This window comes from Chelonus insularis, unplaced genomic scaffold (assembly GCF_013357705.1).
Source record: "Chelonus insularis isolate UGA/USDA-ARS -01 unplaced genomic scaffold, ASM1335770v1 contig_88_pilon, whole genome shotgun sequence".
NCBI lineage: Eukaryota > Metazoa > Arthropoda > Insecta > Hymenoptera > Braconidae > Chelonus > Chelonus insularis.
This window is the reverse complement of record NW_023276776.1, coordinates 2,525,930-2,539,119: the sequence shown is the minus strand read 5'-3', so window position 1 is coordinate 2,539,119 and position 13,190 is coordinate 2,525,930. Positions and strand designations below refer to the sequence as shown.

General features: G+C 27.8%; 3 protein-coding genes across 5 annotated transcripts; all 3 read left to right on the top strand.

Annotated features, from left to right (window-relative positions):
* Positions 1 to 15: 15 nt before the first annotated feature.
* On the top strand, positions 16 to 4,877 carry fmt (phosphatase 6 regulatory subunit 1-like protein fmt). Its single transcript, XM_035091762.1, has 17 exons — positions 16 to 398; positions 587 to 666; positions 888 to 1,039; positions 1,122 to 1,243; positions 1,412 to 1,582; positions 1,738 to 1,916; positions 1,995 to 2,108; positions 2,323 to 2,458; positions 2,556 to 2,822; positions 2,902 to 2,966; positions 3,040 to 3,238; positions 3,334 to 3,420; positions 3,507 to 3,604; positions 3,689 to 3,776; positions 3,866 to 4,052; positions 4,120 to 4,510; positions 4,631 to 4,877. Exons 1-17 carry the CDS (start codon positions 339 to 341, stop codon positions 4,656 to 4,658), a joined length of 2,424 nt encoding a protein of 807 aa, XP_034947653.1. The 5' UTR covers positions 16 to 338; the 3' UTR covers positions 4,659 to 4,877.
* A 278-nt stretch (positions 4,878 to 5,155) lies between these two features.
* LOC118072127 (uncharacterized) lies at positions 5,156 to 7,448 on the top strand. 3 transcript variants are annotated; one of them, XM_035091764.1, is made up of 3 exons: positions 5,156 to 5,546; positions 5,654 to 5,866; positions 6,110 to 7,448. In XM_035091764.1, the coding sequence occupies exons 2-3, from the start codon at positions 5,682 to 5,684 to the stop codon at positions 7,335 to 7,337; spliced, it is 1,413 nt and encodes a 470-aa protein (XP_034947655.1). In that variant the 5' UTR covers positions 5,156 to 5,546; positions 5,654 to 5,681; the 3' UTR covers positions 7,338 to 7,448. The 3 variants fall into 3 exon arrangements, with proteins under 3 accessions (XP_034947655.1, XP_034947654.1, XP_034947656.1); XM_035091763.1 differs by having other exon boundaries at positions 5,157 to 5,546; positions 5,667 to 5,866; XM_035091765.1 differs by lacking the exon at positions 5,156 to 5,546 and adding an exon at positions 5,966 to 6,017 and having other exon boundaries at positions 5,850 to 5,866.
* A 1,197-nt stretch (positions 7,449 to 8,645) lies between these two features.
* On the top strand, positions 8,646 to 13,149 carry LOC118072105 (clavesin-2-like). The gene is made up of 7 exons (XM_035091720.1): positions 8,646 to 8,790; positions 10,643 to 10,870; positions 11,001 to 11,160; positions 11,227 to 11,288; positions 11,530 to 11,723; positions 12,182 to 12,395; positions 12,596 to 13,149. Exons 2-7 carry the CDS (start codon positions 10,696 to 10,698, stop codon positions 12,799 to 12,801), a joined length of 1,011 nt encoding a protein of 336 aa, XP_034947611.1. The 5' UTR covers positions 8,646 to 8,790; positions 10,643 to 10,695; the 3' UTR covers positions 12,802 to 13,149.
* The last annotated feature ends 41 nt before the right edge of the window (positions 13,150 to 13,190 follow it).

Here is a 13,190-nt window from a genome sequence, read left to right as displayed (position 1 = left end):
ACAACTCAATGTATTTTTTTACAAATTACTAATCTTCAATTATTAATTAGATTTTGTAAATGGAAATTCAAAATGGTGGTATAATTTTTTTTCTACTCATTGAGCGTGCGCAGTTAAACTTAGACTCTAAAGCACATGAAATTGCAGTGACGATCGCAAAACTGATGTGCTTACCGTAGTAGATTAGTTAATTCCACATTTACCGCGTTTACCTCCTCAGTATTACATTTTGTACTCTGTGGCTGTATTCGTCCGGATGCTGTGGGAGGCTAAAATACTTAAGAAATTCAGTATTTATCAGTGTCCAAGGCTTATTTGAAAGCCAGCGTGGCTCCAACATGTTTTGGTCCAACATGTATACACTGTCGCCAGAAATTGAAGCATTACTCGACAAAGAAGTAAGCATGATTCTTAACAACAACTAGTCATTGTTACAAAATAAACTTTATGCTCAATGATTGACATTTTATATTCGTAAAATTTTTTTTTTTTCATATATTTATGTATTACACTAGTTGCATTATGATTAAGACATGGCTGACAATGACCAATTGCCACTTTTTATGTTTTGCTTCGATTCTTACAGGATGTCAGACTACAAGAGCTGATAGATCAAGAGGAAATTGTAACAGAGTTTAAAAGTCATAATAAAAAATTAGTTGAATAGTAAGTTGATATTCCGTTCAGTTTTGTAGAAAAGACTTAATTAATACAATGAAGATGTTAATTTGCTAATAAAAAGTACTAAATGTCAACAGCGACTTAATGAAAAATTTTCAAGCATTAGATATGTCTTGTAATTTTTTTCTCGTTGACGTAAAATGACATTTTCAAATGTGAAAAAACTGAACAAGTGGATAATGTGTGATTATTATTATTTTTTATAGTTTAACCAAGCCTGAAGTAATCGAAGAATTAGTTATTTTATCAACTAAAGAACCATCACTTGACGTTGAAGAAAGGTGGAGGTACAAGTATGCAAGTATAGCTTGTGAAATACTTACGTGCAATGTTCAAACGATAAATGAAAAATTGGCAGGTAAAAATGAACTCTAAAAAATTTTAAATATTCGAATTATAAAAATAAATGATAAAACATAAATATTTATAATGTATTTTAGGTTCAGAAAATCTTTTGGCAAAATTATATTCTTTCATTGACACAGATAAACCACTGAATCCGCTTTTAGCATCGTTTTTCAGTAAAATCATTGGTACTCTTTTAATTCGCAAAAGTGATCAGGTAAATATTATTAATATTAAATCTATTGATGACTGCTCTAAAATTTTTTATCAAATATTCTAATTTTAAGCTAAATTAATGATCAAATTATCTATTTAAGTATATTTTTCCTTTTCCTTCCTATGATGCCAATTATCATTAATCCTTTGATCCTATTTCACCTCCCAGAATTGGTATTCCTATCAATACATGTGTCTACAGGTATTAGAATTTCTTAAGGGTCGTGAAAAATGTGTGGATCGACTGTTACAGCACTTAGAAACATCTGCAATAATGGATTTGGTTCTGAAGCTGGTGACAAAAGTCGAGGATGCGGACATGCGACCAAATATTTTAAATGTGAGAAGAATTATTTTTTATTTTAGAGTTGGTTTGAGTGCACATGTATTTACATTTCTCTGTTATATGTTAGATGATTTCAGCATTTCTATATTATTGTTACTAATTACTTCATCCATTATTTAGTTGATTTTATTATTTTTTATTTTTAAAAGTGGTTAAACACTCAACAACTTATTCAACAATTGATTAAGTTATTGTCGCCTACTGCGGACCCAAATAAACATACCAATGCGGCGCAATTACTTTGTGATATTATTAAATCTGCTCGCGAATACAGGATAACGTCCACAGAACGTACTGATCCAGATCCTATTCTCAATACATTAGAATCGTAAGAAATTTTTACAACTTAAATTTCATGTTATTTAATAAATTATTTTTTAAAATTATTAAATCATTATATTTACAGAGAAGAATCAGTTACGTTATTGTTGGATACAATTTTGTGCGATGAACAATCGGAAAGTAGCATCGTAGGTGGGATTCAAGTGCTGTTAGTTCTTCTTGGCCAGGAATCAAATAGGTAAATTTATAATTGAATTATTTATAAAATTTTCGTGTAAGCTTATGTCGTGGAATAGATGAAATTAATTAAAGAGGATTTAAAGTATAATGGTCCTGAATTGAAATAAAATAAAAAAAGATTCAAATAAAAATTTGAGCTATAAGAAGTTGTCATAATTTTATATTAGAGCATATAACTGTTTTGTTCATATAATGCAATAAACTAATTTCAGTATATCAATTCAGCGAGAAATGCAAGCAAATAATCCTGGAGAAGATACAACTTATAATATTGATCGTATTAAAATCCAAAATGCCACTTTACCGTACCTGGATAAACTACAAAAATTATTATTAAATCCACCGCCTGTAAGATTAATGACAACAATAATAATAAGTTCTTTTAATATATCAAAATAATATAGAGTACATTACAGTTATCTTAAAATTGTATTAAAATTTTTAGAAGCCTCCTGTAAAAACAACAGTTGGACTATTAGAGTCTCCTTTAGGAAATACTCGCCTACATATTGCCAAATTATTTACTGCACTTCTTTCAACAGAAAATATCAAAGTATTTCAAAGAATGTCGGAGTTAGAAACATTCCAGACTTTATTGGATTTATTTTTCAAGTACTCTTGGAATAATTTTTTGCATACTCAAGTAGATCAATGCCTTGCTTTAGTAATTAATGGGGATTGGCAAGAAAATAGCAATTTAGTTTATACGCACGTAAGTTTACAACTTAAATGATTTGTTTAATTTTTATTAATCATATAATTGATAAATATTGAATTTTTTCTCTTTTCAGATATTTGCCCAATGTAAATTAATTGATCGTATTTTAGAAGCTTGGGATAAAAATGAAAATAAACAGTAAATTATTTAATTGACATATTTATTTAATAACTTAATTAATAGATTACTGATAAAAAAATTTTCTCAACAGAAATAAAGAAAATGGAATTCGTCAGGGTTATATGGGCCATTTAATTAACATAGCTAACACCATTGTAAAGAAGTCTGAAAAAAGTGAAGATTTTGATAATTATTTAAAACATAATTTAGAAGAGAAATGTTTGCAACAATGGGAAACAATTGTAAATACTCAATTGGTAGAAATTAATGCTACTCATCAATTACTCCTTGTGAGTTTTATTATTTATAGCATAAAAAGAAACAAAAATTATTTATTAATTATATTCATAATGAATATGGTTGTTTATTGTGTTTATTTATTAAGGGAGGAAAGACACAACCATACATGACATCATCAGAAGATAGTGCAGAAGAGTTTAACCCATATACACCAGATGCCTATGTTCAACAGGTTGATAATTATTTTAATTATTCTTAAAATGAAAAATAGGTCATTATTATGATAATATGAAATTATAATTTAAATAAATTTATTAGGTTTATACAAATTATCAGGGACAACAAATGACATCCCAATTTATTGAACACTATGGTTTTCATGACGACAAATTCAATGATGGTAATGATGCCTTGCAGTGAGTAATCTTCATTTTTATGTTTCTCCAGTTATTTTATTCATTGAATAATTTAATAATCTATCATGTTTGAATTTTTATTAGGCCTAGTAACTCCGTCGACCAAATAACCACAATGCCTTTTAGCGTAACTGAGGAAGATCTAGTTAATCAAGAAGAAGTTTTTAATAAGGTAAAAATGAAATAATTGGTATAAATATTTTATGATAGAGATTGCGATGTTATTGCAGTGCACTTATTATTTTTTTTTTTGTTTTAAAGATTTGTGAACAAAAACAAAAAGCCGGCCTAGAAGATGATGGCATCGTGTGGGTAGATGAAGGTGAATTAACTTTTCAAACTGTTATTGATAAGCGTGATTGGCCATTTAAACAACAGCATGATTCAATTTCGTCTGATGAAGACGAAGACACTAAAGAAATTCACATGGATATAGATTCTGAAGATCGTAAGTTTTTCAAGTTTTTTATAACTTGGTAAAAATTACAAATGATTTTAAACGTTAAATTTTGCAGCTTGGGATGCTTCTGAGCCGTTGCCAAGTAGTACTATTTTACCTGAAGTCAATCCATGGGCTTCTTCATCTTCAACATTTCCTGCAGAAGAGCCAGATCAATGGGCCGATTTTAACAACTTTGATAGTACATTTAATGCTAATTCTGTACAAATAAACCCCGAACAATTTAGCGTATGTGAAGCTTATAAACAGGAAGTACCTGAAACAACGACAGTTACAAGCGAAAAAAAATCCTCAGGGATTGACAGAGATATAGTTACTAATAATGATAGTCACAAAGAAAAAGAAGTTAATGTTAATCAAGCAAATCCCGAAAGTATAAATGTAACTACGCCTGATGCCTCTGAAGTTCCAATAGAAGCCGTTGAAAATAAAATTCCGGAGACTAGGTAAAAATGATAAATCAATTTTTTTTTCTACAAACTTTCAATAATGATTTTAAAAATTTTTTAGATCAAACATTTTTTGTATTATTGTATATCTGTAAATTTTTTATATTTTTTTTACAGGAATAATGATAAACCTGACAGTAAATAACAAGCACTTATAGCGTTTTAAAAAAAAAGAAAATCATCAGTTGTTAAATTATGTAAATTAATTGGAAGTTTGAACTTCGTTGATTCATTGGTGATATTGGATGAGTGAATGCATCGAAAAACAATTAATAAAGTAATTCTCATTAAACATTATGAGTTAATTCATGTATTATACATAAATCATATCAAATCAAAGTGTTATTTTATGTCTATAAAAAAAGATTCTTTACATTTCTACTTAAATTAATCATATTAAAAAAGCATGGCTTCGCATTACAATATATTGCAGGGTATTGTTATTATTACAATTGTGAGGAAAAAAAAATTTGTAATGCTCAATTGTGTTATATGTATAGTAAAAAAAAACAAATTGATGTCTATTTAGTTTTTAATCAAACTTTCTTTCATAAAAAATCAAATGTTTACCTATAGTAATAACAATTGACTCGTCCTTGTATTTTTCTCATTAAGAGAATTATTTACATTCGTGATAATGTTATAGAAAAAATAAAGAAAAAAACGATCTCAATTGTTGATACTTTACTTAGAACATTTTTTTTTAATTTCCGGATTTAGTCGTGGCGGAAAATTCAAATTTGTGTTTACTAAAAATAAGTTAGTGAATGATAAATAGATGTAAATTAGGCTATCTGTTATGCCGGTATTTTTTCATTTTTTGTAACTATCTATAATTAGTTTCTAGTGAAATCATAAATACGTTATTAATCTTCTCTATAAAATAACATCACAAATTGCAGATAAATAAATTCATAATTATTTTTTTCCATAATTAATATTTTGTAAACAAGATAACCTATAAAAAAACTTGGTGACTTCAAGAACATTATTGTATTATTTACCAAAAAAAATTCGAGAAGAATAAAATAAGGTAAATCTAATATTCTTATCACACTTATTTTTAATTAAATTAACAAACAATTCATGAACATCGATAAAGTTTTATTAGATTGAATATCAGCATGTCTTTAAGAAAAGTAAATATTTTTAGCAAATTATAAGTATTATGGAAAAATACGCAACGTTGACTTTGCCATATTCGTCTCTCCAAGGACTTACCAGAACTGCCAGTTTTTCAGAATTGCCGACCTCTAACCGCCGCATAATTTATCAGTCAACTGATAGCGCTGGAAGTCTCATTAAGCAGTACAGTTATGAGCAAATTTATATTAAAGGCTCCAATAATATCAAGTAATAATTAGTAAATAATATTATCGCATAGATTTATAAAATTTATGTACTATTAACTTTTTTATTAACCCCTTTTTTACATTGATAATGACCTTATAGAAAAAAAGTTTCGTAAAATCAGACATCAATAACATATAATGAGTCAAAAAAGGTGCTTTCTATAAAATATTTTTATTATTTATGTACTTGTAGATTGTGATTTAGTAAAAATTTGATTCTAACAGCGTACTCTTTTTATTACAGAAAAATTGAGTATTCTACGTTTATTACTAATGAAAAAAAATTAAATGGTTCTGATATTTGGAAAAAAGATATTCCGAGATATAATTCAGCTTCCAACCTTGCTTGGCCACCACGAAATCAGTCTCAAGATTTAATGAAGATGAATATTAAAAAAGAAAAAGTAGATGCAACTACGGAGTCTTCCGACTTTTTAGCATTGAATGAATTAAAAATCTCTGATCATAAATCTGTCGAAAAAAATTCAGTGATCAAAACAGAAAAAATACTATCAGCAACAGATGTTTCATCAAATACTAGTCGACCGGCAATAAACTACAAAAAACCTTCATTATTAATAAAAGAAAATGTTGAGCACCAGGGTGATTCCAACAAGTCGAATATTCAAAATAAAATTCTAGATTATTCTCAAGTTAAAAAAAATCTTCGATCGTTAATACCTCAGGAAGTGATTCAAGAATCAAGCCAATCAAAAAAAAGATATGTTCAATTCGGAATAATTTTACTAGTCAGTTTCATTGCTTTAATATTTCCTGGTTTACTATATAATACCAAGGAGATGCCTTTCGATTTTACTAATGTAAGTCTGGAACTTCAAAATAATGTACTTGGTCAAGATGAAGCAATGAATCAGTTACTTGAACATTTTTATCATAATGCAGATAATTTTAGTGTTGTTGTTTTTATCGGTGGAACAGGAGTTGGGAAAAGCTTCACTAAAGAAATAATTGTAAATCATTTCCCTCATCCGCATAATGTTTTTGAATATACTCCACCACTCCAGGATTCTATTGTACCTGCTTACGATGCTTTATCAAATCTTCAATGTAATTTAGTGATACTTGAAAATCTTAAATCTAATCATCTTGAAGAATTAATTGAATTTGTTAAATATTTTAATGATCACAAAGAGAGGCCTTGTGTTATTATTCTTGCTATAATAAATCCTCAAACAATTGATGATCATCTTGTTAGATCGCTCGATTTAAATGTGAATATTAAAAAAGTTGAAAATTTATTTTCTCAAGAAAACATTCCTGTTAAGATAATTGGTTTCAAATGTCTATCATTAAAAGTTATTGATGCTTGCATTGAAAAGGAAGCAAGGAAGAATAATATTAAATTGAGCGGTCAACAGTTCGAAGAAGTAAGGAAGAGTCTTGTAACTGCTAATAGCGGATGTAAAGGAGCATACGCTAAAGTTCAACTTTATATGAATTCAACACTGTAATCAATACCTTTTCAAATTATAAGTGATATCAAAAGTGAGTTGTTATTTTTATACTATCTCAATAAACACTGGTTGGTTACAAAGTTGTATAATTTTATTAAAACAATAATTATGTACAGCATTCATTAAAAAATTTTTTTTCTACAATAGTTAACTTTCTGGAACAGTTTTAATTGAATTATGAAAACATAAATTTTTAATTAGACAGTTTATCTAAATAAATTAGTCTTTTATCCTTTTAGTACAATTACATTTCACTTTTTGATTATTGCGAAGTGGCAACATCAGGACTCCCTTGAATATTGCGTGTCAGATGTTGGGTACACATGAAATTGTAGGAAAGTGAGTATTGCGTTACATATTATTACGTTCAGTCAGTTATGCAAAATGAAAAAATTGAATTAAAAGAAAGTTTTATTTCTAAGTATGGTATTAGTATAAAGGAAATAGAAAAAAAATGGTGCAGTGCTCTTTTCATGATATTTGAATCCATCATTTGTGATCATGCTTCGAATATTTTTTATGGATCATTACATTCTAATCATTATATTTATGGATTTTTATGTTTGTATGAAGAAAAAAATAATGACTTCGTATATACCTATTACATATACCTTCAAAGCAATAAAATTCAATGATATAACAAAGCACAAGTACATGTGTGCTTTTGAATTTTTTTTCATTTCATTCGAAACAATGAGTAATTAATTTAATGAAAATTTTTAATTAAAAACATTCTTGTTACGTTAGAAATATTTTAACGTTATTTTTAAATTCAATTATTTTGTTTAATAGTTTATTTTGCAATAAAATTAGATAATATTTTATTCTTTAAAAAATCCATCTTTGGTGAAGATATTATCAAATAAAGAGCCTTATAAAAGTGGAGTTTTATCATACTTGGAAAACTTTCACTGGTTCTCAAGTTCTTTTCTCCTTTTTATGCGTCTAGAACAAAAGAAAACGTACAACAATTATTGTTCATAAATTTTAATATAATTATAAAAATAATTAGATTATTTATAAATGTAAATAATAGTAATAAGATAATTACATAGAGTAATTTTAAAATTATGTGTAAAAAGTTACGTTATATTATTTAACACTTAAAACAATTGTATTGACATAATATCAATTATCATTTTACATTAGTCTAAGATGATAAAATGTTTGTTAAACACTAGATTTATACTTTCAAATTGTTCACCAGTAGTTCTAAGTCTATTTTTTTTTTTTCATAACAAATGACATAAAGTAATTTGGAATTGTCGTTTGATAACTCTGTAGTAATAAGTTGATCGTAAAAGTTGACAACTGATCGCTAAAAGCCACGAGTAATTCTCGACAAGAGAAGGAGAAGACTCAGTCGAGTTCCTCTAAATTATAAAAGAGTGATCGGCCTCAGCGAAAGGGGAGTCGCTTCCAAGTTTGCCGCACGAGAGCACCGTTTAGGGTACGTGCATGTGTTCTTTATTTCAAGTTTTATTTAATATATTTTATATTTCTTATCAACTCAATTATGTGTTTCTAAATCAATTCTCAAAAGTGTATAATTTAAAAAATTATTAAAAATTTCTCATTATAATATATAATTATTTATATGTTAAACTAATTATTTGATAATTGACTGTCTCATTGTTAATTAATGAACAAATGACAAAATAGTTGAGTGTATGATTTTAAATTGATTATGGTTACTGTAATAGTTAGATAAGAAACATAGGGTAAAACGTAACATGCATTCGTGCAATAGCTTTGCATAAGTGAGATAATTAAGACGTAATAACAATTACTGTGAATTCTCTATCTCTACTATCATAATTATTCAGACACGTTTTTGATCTATTTTTTTATTACACTCTATTATTCATGTTAATTATAACTTTGTTACATTATCTCATCACAAATTACTGGAGTTATTATGCAAAGTATTTTATGTGTGAAAATAGAGAACAATATACATTTACTTCCTATCATCAATTAGATCATTTTAACATTCTGGATCAGTTTTCACAGAAAAAAAATTAATTATCAGATATTTTTATTGAATTTTAGTTGACTTGAAAAAAGAACAAATAATTATTTATATTTTTTTCATTTACAATGATGAGTAATGATTACACACAATTTATTTATTATTCAAAAGCTTCTTTATAGATGATGTCGGGGTCATAATTTACTAGTAAATATTCAATCTTATCGATGAGTATTATCCTGATCGAGCTCACACTTCATTGTGAATTTCAATCAGTCCTCGATTACTCGTTGAACTTGATAGTCGAACGAGAAAGAATGACATTTGTTCGAAAATCAAGGGCAATTTTTTCATTGAAATTCACAACAGATTAATGGAAAACAGGACATCAAACTTTTTATCTTAGATTTTATTTACCAAGGATATTCCATGCCAAATAGTTTGTTGATCAAGGATATCTTTTAGTAACATGAAACAAAATTACTTACATTATAAACTGTTTATATAATTTTGCAGAAAAAAATTTACTGTTGTTTATGACTCCAATCAATGACAATTTATTTTTTAAAGACGAAAATTTACATAATTAATTTGTATTTTATTCTAAATGAAACACGTTTAATTAATTATTGAACTGTTTACGTAGATAAAGTATTTATTCTCAAGAATAATCAATAACTCATGATGATGAATTTTTTTTTTTGTTCAATGATCTTGTTGAGATGATTTAAAAGTGATTTTTTTGTTATAAAAGTACAATTCCATTATACTTTGTATCTGCAAACAAAAAAAAAACTGAGTGAATGCTTGTTATGTTTTAGAGAGTTGATAAATTAATATTATGTTTATTATTGAATGTACCTATTTGATGTTGGAATTGGAGACCCAGTGACTCAGAGCAAAGAGATGGTGTATGGGTGAACAACCCATACTTAAGTTTAATTGCATAACAGGAGAAAGTTATTACGGAACAACAATCATACGAGTGTTCATATTGGATCGATGATTACGTCTTTTATGTTATCCTTAAAACAGTTATATCATAACATCTTACACATATATTACATTTGATTCCACTGTAATATTTTTTTTTCATTAATTTCAAGGTTTTTTCCTATATGTTTTCTGGAGTATGACACTTTATCAACTTTTATCTTTTGACACTAGGAATATAGTAATATACTGGGTTTTGAGGTCGTAAAGCTAACCCGGAAAAGTGAAAGTGCCTGACTGCTAATAGTCCGGCTGATTGAACGTTGACCTACATTACTTTCTTTGTTTTTTTCCTTGACTTGTATTTCTCTTACATTCATACTACTTTTTTGCTTAGGTCATTTTCAAGGATCAATTACAAGGAGAAAAAGATTAAAATAAAAATTAACCATGGGCGCAATCGAATGGATTACTGAAGCTGATGACTATCAATGTCCTTTGTCAGAAGAAACTCAAAAATTGGCCAAAGAGGAACTTAGAGAAGACAAAAATACTCGTGATCAAGCATTGGAACAAATGCGAAATTGGATTAAACTTAATCCAAGAATTGAAAATTCTCGCCTTGGTAAGATTGATTAATTATATTAATTAAATTTTAATTTATTATTTATTTTATACCAATCTATTATTAAATGGATGCATTCTTGCTTTGAATTTTTTTTAAATCAAAATATGATTAATTTTATTCAAATTAGATGCTCGATTCCTTCTGAGATTCTTAAGAACAAAGAAGTTTAATGTACCCATGGCTCAAGAGGCTACAGAAAGATATCTTTTGCTCCGACAAGTTTACCATCCAGCATTTACTAAATTAGACATCACAGAACCTAATATGGAAGAACTACTATCACTTGGGTAGGTGTATAATAAAAACCAAGAAACCCAAAAATTTGCATAATATTGAATATTTACCTTTGTCAGATATATTTTTGCTGTGCCTGGTCGAGATGCTCAAGGTCGTCGGGTAATAGTGGCTAGACCTGGTAAGTAATATTATCTATTGGCATTTGTAAAATCAAGAAATTTTACATTTTATAAGTTGTTAACTTATGTAAGATATAAGTATTATTTAATGGGTGTGCCAAAGTACCTATTCATTGAATAGAACATAAATTATTTACATTTGAAGCTTGAAGAAAATCATTCTGATAATTTTAATATCATTGGACTCACTTCCACTCACATTTTCAGGTTGAATTATTTTTATTTAATATTTTCTTTCAGGTGTTTTTGATCCTTATAAATTCACTAATGCAGACATGTGCAAAATTCATGCCATTACATATGAAGCTCTCATGGAAGACGAAGAAAGTCAAGTACGCGGCTTTGTTCATTTTGCTGATGGTGCTGGAGTTAGCTTTCCTCATTTAACCCTATTCACACCTCGTGAAGCAGTTCGTATCGTCAAAAATGGTGAGGTATGTATGATGATACAAAAAAAAAAAACAAAATTAGCAAACAAAACATCAATTTAATATTATGGTAGGATATTGAATAATGAATATATTATATAAGAAAGAAATATCCTGTGGTGAAAAAAAAATAAGACATAACATCGTACACCTTTCATTTTAACTTATTCTTTCAAAAGTTTGGGTTGGTTAATCAATCCAAGGCCATATTCACATAACCGACACATTTTGGTAATGATCGGTTTTAAAAAACCGGTTCTTCTTCTTCTTCTTCAATAGATGATGCAAATTCGATTGATTTTGAGTTGAAGAAATTTTTTATTAATATAAAGTAGTCTTTGTCAAACATGAATTTCATCAAATTAGTGAAAGTGGAATACTAATGTACAAATTTAAGAAAGATGTTAATTTAAGAAATAGAAATAATATTTGTTTTAATGAGAATTTCAAATTTTTTTTTGTAGCGTACAGTTCCAATGAGGCATAAAGAAGTACACGCAATAAACGCACATCCTTCTTTGAAGTTTGCCTTGGATTTCGGTATGTCCTTGATCTCAGAAAAGATCAGGAAACGGGTTAAATTATATACCAGTCTCGAAGATGCATTAAATAATAAAATGGATGCCAGCATGTTGCCAAAAGAGTATGGTGGTACCATGCCTATGAAAGAAATGATTGGTAAGAAAAAATTTTAAGTCTGTTAAAATTAAAATAAAGAAGAGTTTAAATACATTTATATAATCTAATAATTAAAGTGTTACATGAACCGAGCTTAATGATGTTAATTATCTAGTGAAATTGAGAATTAAACTCTTTTAGTATAAGAAATGTCTCTAATTGATATTATAATTGTTTTAATGATTGTTAATTTATTTAAGATCTCTGGCGAAAGGAGCTCGTAGAATTAAAACCAACGCTCCTCAGTCATGATAGGATGCGAGTCCGTCTACATTTGTACTCTGAAAAAGCCCGGGAAGGTGCAGTATCAGCTTTAAAACAAGGCTTTGGTTGTGCTGACGTTGGTTCAAGCGACTCTACGATTCACGGAATCTCTGGCTCTTTTAGAAAATTAGAAGTTGATTGACAATCTATGTCTTTAAATTCGTTAATGAATTTTTATTCTCACTTGATTTAGACAAATAGACTCATCCCTTTCGTATTATAATAATAATAATAAGACTTAAGTTTAATTACTGATTTTTTACAAATTTAATAAGGGCTATTCTTGAATTGTATTTATTTGAGAATAGTAGATTATTAAATGGCAATACAATGTACTCCATTTATCTCACAAGCATTAAGCTATATTAGTAAGTGCACCTTCAAGTTGAAAGAAATTTCAAAAAATTTATCATGATTTTATTCGTTGTGCTTTGCACAATACTTCTATGTAGCTATACATGACAATAATAAAGCAAAAACAACACACAAATATTTCACGTACCTTTCTATTTATTTTATACATCCATACTA

Coding starts and splice junctions, on each gene's coding strand:
- LOC118072127 (XM_035091764.1), top strand. CDS start 5,682: ATGGAAAAATACGCAACGTTGACTTTGCCATATTCGTCTCTCCAAGGA. Junction 5,867..6,109: donor AAAGGCTCCAATAATATCAA/GTAATAATTAGT, acceptor TTTTTATTACAG/AAAAATTGAGTATTCTACGT.
- LOC118072105 (XM_035091720.1), top strand. CDS start 10,696: ATGGGCGCAATCGAATGGATTACTGAAGCTGATGACTATCAATGTCCT. Junction 11,724..12,181: donor GTATCGTCAAAAATGGTGAG/GTATGTATGATG, acceptor TTTTTTTTGTAG/CGTACAGTTCCAATGAGGCA. Junction 12,396..12,595: donor GCCTATGAAAGAAATGATTG/GTAAGAAAAAAT, acceptor AATTTATTTAAG/ATCTCTGGCGAAAGGAGCTC.
- fmt (XM_035091762.1), top strand. CDS start 339: ATGTTTTGGTCCAACATGTATACACTGTCGCCAGAAATTGAAGCATTA. Junction 1,917..1,994: donor ATTCTCAATACATTAGAATC/GTAAGAAATTTT, acceptor TTATATTTACAG/AGAAGAATCAGTTACGTTAT. Junction 3,239..3,333: donor CTACTCATCAATTACTCCTT/GTGAGTTTTATT, acceptor TTATTTATTAAG/GGAGGAAAGACACAACCATA.